Source organism: Octopus bimaculoides, chromosome 10 (assembly GCF_001194135.2).
Source record: "Octopus bimaculoides isolate UCB-OBI-ISO-001 chromosome 10, ASM119413v2, whole genome shotgun sequence".
NCBI classification, from domain to species: Eukaryota; Metazoa; Mollusca; class Cephalopoda; order Octopoda; family Octopodidae; genus Octopus; species Octopus bimaculoides.
In genome coordinates, this window is record NC_068990.1 from 93,523,219 (window position 1) to 93,529,759 (window position 6,541).

A 6,541-nucleotide genomic window follows, 5' to 3' on the forward strand; every position below is an offset into this window, starting at 1 on the left:
TATATATATATATATATATATATATATATATTTATATATATATGGCAACTTTAATTATAAACTGCTGCTAATTATTTCATTAAAACAAATTTCATTTGTAATCATCATTTTTGTTTTTGTTGATGTGCAGGTATTGTGAACTACATGGTTTCCCAACAAGGTGGTGCTTCTAAACTTCAGACTTCTGCCAAGGAACTCCAGAAATACATGAAAGAAGATGATATTACCATTGTTGGCTTTTTTAACAGTTTAGATGCACCTTTGATGTCTTCTTATTTAGATGCAGGTGAGATACAATTTACCTGGTTTTTCTTTATAAGGTTAGTCAGAAGGGTAATTAGGGTATTTGTCATGACTTTTTAAGGCCCATATCTCCTTATTTTCTTCTGATTAGTTTTTAATTAATAACTGATTGACTCTCGTTAGGAAAGCATTTCAGTTATTTATTTTCTGTTGTTGACTTAAATTTTCAGGTGAATTAAGTTTGCTTTTTGTTAGTTGTTGTCCAGAAATTACTTGACCATTGACAATGTTTTCCACTTCCAGAAGGAGGCTGGTTTCTTTTCTGTCCATTTTGGAACAGAAACATTTCTTGGAGGACGCTGAAATTGAAATTAATCCTTAATTTTGGTTTTTATTGCTAAAAGTAAAACAGAAAAATGTAAATAAATGAATTTGGTGATGAGTTTTTTTTTTTTTTTGTTACTTATCCTTCATCTAAAAGGTGATGGACTTTTTGTCATATTTACTAATAAAGTAAAAATTATGCAATATTTTCCTTCAGTTGTCACTGAACCATTTTAGTTGTTTTTGATTAAATATTCTATAAATATGACGTCTGTTTAATATTCAACATCTGTTGAGATACATACGGCACCAGTAGAATATATGTGGAATATATGGCGTCTGTGGCAATATACAACTGTTGAAGTATGTTATATTTTATTTATTTCAGCAAATGAAGTCCGAGATGACTATAAGTTTGCTCATGTCCTCAATAAAGATGTCACCAAATCTTATGGTCTGATTGCAAACTCTATAGTTGTCTTTGTCCCAGAAAGATTCCAGACAGAATATGAACCAAAGAAACATGTTTTAGACAAGGTATGTTTCTTTTCTTTAACTCCCTTTTTTTTTTTTTTTTTTGTTGGCTCAGATCATTTTAGCTGCAAATAGTTGTCAAAGAAACATGTATAACAAGTGTTTCATTAAGTCACAGTTGTGGATCAACACTTATTAGATAGCAAATTCCTCATTCTGGTTTCAATATCAGGTTGCAGCTATTTTTCATACTCTTGCATTGGGAGAGGCATGAGCATCACAACTCCATGTCTTTCCTCAACGAACCCTTGAAAGATTAGATTTCATGTCAACCGGAGAAAAAACAGCAACGGGAAAATGCGCACCATAGCAAGTTACAGCTCAACTTATGACCAAACAAAGGAGTCTCTACATGGTTGCTCCACCTGCTAGAAATAGCAGCCGAATCTCCCTCAAGCACATTCTACTGTATATCAAAATGCACACTACTACATTGGATAATGTAGTCTTAGATGCACTGTTTGAATCAAAAAATGGGGTGGGCATGGTTTGATTACAGTTGTGCTCAATTTCCCAAACTGAGCCAACCCTTTCAGTCCATTGCCAAAAGCAATTTAGTAGAATCCTCCTTTCTTCAGCTTCTCTACATGATGTTTCTACAAGCAGGACTTCTGTGAAGAAATTCTCCCCAGTTACTTCCTGCTCTGTAACCTAATTCCATGTTGCACGTAGACAAGTGTCCTTCCAAACTGTCTCTTTCCACTCCACCAGTCTCTCACTGTTACTTATATGACGTGAAAATATAGGTGCAGGAGTGGCTTTGTGGTAAGTAGCTTGCTGACCAACCACATGGTTCCAGGTTCAGTCCCAATGCATGGCACCTTGGGCAAGTGTCTTCTTCTATAACCTTGGGGCCCACCAAAACCTTGTGAGTGGATTTGGTAGACGGAAACTGAAAGAAGCCTGTCGTGTATGTATGTATATATATATGTGTGTCTGTGTTTGTCCCCCCAACATCGCTTGACAACTGATGCTGGTGTGTTTACGTCCTCGTAACTTAGCGTTTCTGCGAAAGAACCAATAGGATAAGTACTAGGCTTGCAAAGAGTAAGTCCTGGGGTCGATTTGCTCCAGCATGACCACAGTCAAATGACTGAAACAAGCAAAAGAATAAAAGAATACTTTCAGCCACTTAAACAAACCAATGTTAACAGTGGCCCCTGAATTTATTTTCTCTGCCATTGTTTCTGATCATTCACATTACTTTCTTTCTTTCTTTCCAGGATGATGCAGTGAGGTCAGACATTTTGAATTTTATTGAGAAAAACCAGTTCCCTCTCGTTGGCCATTACAACTTCAACAATGAGAAGAAGTACAATACAAAATATCCACTTTGTCTTGTGTTCTACACTGTCGACTGGAGTTTTGACTATAGAAAAGGTGAGAAGGGACCACTTTAACCTGTCCTTTAACTGGTAGTCATTGTATTTGAGTGAGACAAACATAAAGCATACATGTGTGTGTGTGTGTGTGTGTGTGTGTGCATATATATACATACACATATGTAAAAATATATTTACCACTCCTAGCATTTTGACTTCATATCTGACCCCATTAAGTGTTTCCTGGCTTGAAAATCTTTATTAATGATTCTAAAATACCAAGATCACGGAGACAACTAGAAGCTTATCTCTTAATATATGGTGAACTTTTAGGGTAAAAGAAAAAAAAAACAACATTGATTTTGTGAATGAAACAAATTTATAAACTAAAAAAGTATTTGGTTGGAAAGCACAAAAACTATTGTAATAATAACAGAAATAACTTCATGGAAACTCATGAAGGCCATCAGAACTCTGTTAATACTTGTTTATAAGACTTATCACTTAAACACTAGAGAACTGTGCCTCCCAATGGTACTTCTTTATGGATAGCTGTACCTCCCAGGGGTAACTATCTACGTTTTTGGTACCTACTTACAAGTAAGAGTCATGTGTCTCTCGAAAGACTCAGTACAGTACCTGTAAGCTAATTCTTTAATAATTTACCAGTGAGAATACCTGTAAAAATACCTGTAAGCATGCTTAGAACAAACCTGACAGCTAATTCTTTAATAACGCCTAAACCATTTGAGCTAAAGTTTTCCATTTTTTTTCTTTTTACTTCATGGAAGTTTCCAGAACCAGTTGATATCGTTGCAAAAAATCTAAATCAAATTTTTAAAGATAAGAATCCTGCTACTTATGCTAATGAGATTTTCTGGGTTTTTTTCTTCTCTCTAAAGCAACCCAGATCTGGCGGAAGAAGATTGCCAAAATTGTCCGAAACTACAAAAGCATCACTTTTGCTGTTGCCAATGAAGATGACCATTCTAATTTAATGAAAGATTTTGGATTTGAAGATTCTGGTGAAGATATGAACATTGGAATAATGACAGAAGAAAAACGTTATGCCATGGAACCAATGGATGAATTTGACTCGTCTCATATTGAATCGTTTTTAGACGACTTTGTTAGCGGTTAGTGTCTGCACTTTTTTTTGTTAAAGTTCAAAACTTTAATCAATTTCAAGTTGGCATAAGTTGTACATGTTGAAATATCTAACATGTCGTATAGACAAAGAATAATGCTGAGCAATGTTGGCTATATTTTACACATGTCCAGTTTATTTCATTCAATTCTTGGTGGTTTTGCCAGCAAGCATCTGGAAATATAACCTTTTTCTTAAATTTGATATCTTAAGTTTATTCTGTGAATTAATAGGCTAGAAAGGGCATCCAGCTGTAGAAATATTGCCAGATTGGATTGGAGCCTAGTGCAGCCTTCTGGCTCGCCAGCCCTCAGTCAAACCGTCCAACCCATACCAGCATGGAAAGCAGATGTTAAGCAACGACAATGATGATGATGATATACATGGAACAATGGTTTCATGACTCACATGGAACTTTTGATAGTTTTATTTCAGCAGAGTACTCTTCTTCTCTATAAAAATCAACTGCATTTCCTTATGTTTGTCTCTTACTATTTGTATATATTTCTAAACACAACCGAAAGTATAGCATGCATCAGTTTTGATTTCCATTGTAATTATAAATTTGTTTATATTCCTGCAGGTAATCTAAAACCACACATCAAATCGCAGCCAATTCCCAAGAAAGACAAAGGTCCAGTTGTCACAGTTGTGGCCAACAACTTTAATTCTGTGGTTCTTGACAAGTCGAAAGATGTCCTTATTGAATTTTATGCCCCATGGTGTGGTCATTGTCAGAAATTGGAACCTATATACAAAAAACTTGCCAAATCACTGCAGAAAAATAAAAATCTTGTTATTGCCAAGATGGATGCAACAGCTAATGATGTGCCTTCTAATTTCAAAACAGAAGGTTTTCCAACTATTTATTTTGTTCCCACCAATAATAAGGAAAACCCTGTAAAATTTACTGGCGGCAGAGAGTTGAAAGATTTTGTTAAATTCCTTGAAGAACATAGCACCGTCTCACTAAACACTAAACATATTGAATTGTAAGATTGAAAAATGAAATTTCAAAATTCTTCCTAATTTTTATTATGATTATTATTATTATTATTATTATTATGATTATTATTATGATTATTATTATGATTATTATTATGATTATTATTATGATTATTATTATTATGATTATTATTATTATTATTATTATTATTATTATTATTATGATTATTATGATTATTATTATTATGATTATTATGATTATTATTATTATTATTATTATTATCATCATCATCATTATTAAGGCAGCGAGCTGGCAGAATCGTTAGCACTCTGGGCAAAATGCTTAGCGGTATTTTGTCTGTCTTTATGTTCTAAGTTCAAATTCTGCCGAGGTCGACTTTACCTTTCATCCTTTCGGGGTCGATAAATTAAGTACCAGTTGCATGCTGGGGTCGATCTGACTGGCCACTCCCCCAAAATTTCAGGCCTTGTGCCTAGAGTAGAAAGGATTATTATTATTATGATAAAGATCTTGTGATTGTTGTGTGTCTCAACAAATGTCTTCAACCTACAATTTTCTATTCTTCCATTTGCAAATTCATTCAACTTGAAGAATATTTTGAGTAAAAATTTTTCACTTTTGCTTTCCTCTCAAAAACATTTTCATCTGTAATATTTTTTTTTATAAAAAAATAAAAAAGTTCAATTCTAATGGAGAATTCGTTCCTGGATTCCAGACCATTCTCAATCTGTCTTTGGGTTCAATTCTCTGCATTCCCATTCGTGTTCTTGCATGTGTGATGCATCTGTCTACTGAAGCAACTACTGACAAATGTAGTATCAGCTGTAGTATTAATAGTAGTAACAATAGGAGTTATAGTTGTAATACTCACAACTCCAAATGTGCTCACTTCAGGCTCCTGGTAACCTCCTCCTCCAAAATCCAACTGCTTCGTTGATCTCTTCACAAAAGATGTTGTACATGCCTCTCGTGGCGTATCATAAACTTCAGTTTTTTTTTTTGTTTGTTTTTGGTAAAAGTAACTGGTTTGTTCTCTCTCTCTTGTGGAATTTTCATTATGAAAAATTTAATCAATGCTGATTGATCCTGATAGGATTTTAGGTTAATTAAATTACTTCATTTGTAGTTACTGTTTAAAGGAGCTTATTGTTATTTCTCAGCTCCATGGTGAGGTGGGGGTGGAGACTAAACAGTCATAGTGTTGGGTAAGCGGTGGGTGTCAATTAGTGTGCGGTGGGGGGGGATGCACTCATGTTAGGTAACGAAGGTGGTGGCTATAGTATGAGGCTGTGTTAAGCCACCATTCCAGCGTTAGGTGACAAAGAGGGACCAAACAATGGCAGTGTTAGCTATAATAAAGTTTGTGTATAAAATGCAAAGAAATGATATCCTAATTATTAATTTTGTATGGGGTCCAACAAAACTTATGTAAATAAAAATCTTTTTGACAACATGTTCTGTTTTTTTGTTTGTCATTGTTGTATCCTCTGTCATTACTATGTACCTCATCGGTTTTTATACAAAAGAGATGGCTGTGGGCTTAAGAAGAGGTTTGCTTCCCAACCATGTGGTTTCAAGTTCAGTTCCAATGCATGGCACCTTCTGCTATATCACAGGACCGACAAAAGTTTTGTCAGTGCATTTGATTGAAGGAAACTGAAAGAAGCCGTGTGTGTGTGTATATATATATTTTTGTTTCAGTCATTTGATTGTGGTCCTGCTGGAGCACTGCCTTTAGTTGAGCAAATCGACCCCAGGACTTATTCTTTGTAAGCCTAGTACTTATTTTATCAGCCCCTTTTGCCGAACTGCTACGTTATGGGGACGTAAACACATCAGCATCGGTTGTCAAGCGATGTTGGTGGGATAAACACAGACACACCAACATACACACACACACACATATATATATATTTTGATGATACATAAATACATACATATATAGATGATACATACATATATATAGATGATACATACATACATATATAGATGATATATATATAT

The 6,541-nt window shown here is 34.6% G+C and overlaps 1 protein-coding gene across 1 annotated transcript in view; it reads left to right on the forward strand.

Annotated features, from left to right (window-relative positions):
• Positions 1-5,990, forward strand: part of LOC106877201 (protein disulfide-isomerase A4) — a 15,611-nt gene extending 9,621 nt beyond the window's left edge. Inside the window, exons 7-11 of the mRNA XM_014926047.2 lie at positions 131-286; positions 956-1,104; positions 2,325-2,481; positions 3,326-3,559; positions 4,154-5,990. Coding sequence (XP_014781533.1) covers positions 131-286; positions 956-1,104; positions 2,325-2,481; positions 3,326-3,559; positions 4,154-4,566 — 1,109 coding nt within the window. The 3' untranslated portion in view covers positions 4,567-5,990. The remainder of the gene's footprint in view (positions 1-130; positions 287-955; positions 1,105-2,324; positions 2,482-3,325; positions 3,560-4,153) is intronic.
• The last annotated feature ends 551 nt before the right edge of the window (positions 5,991-6,541 follow it).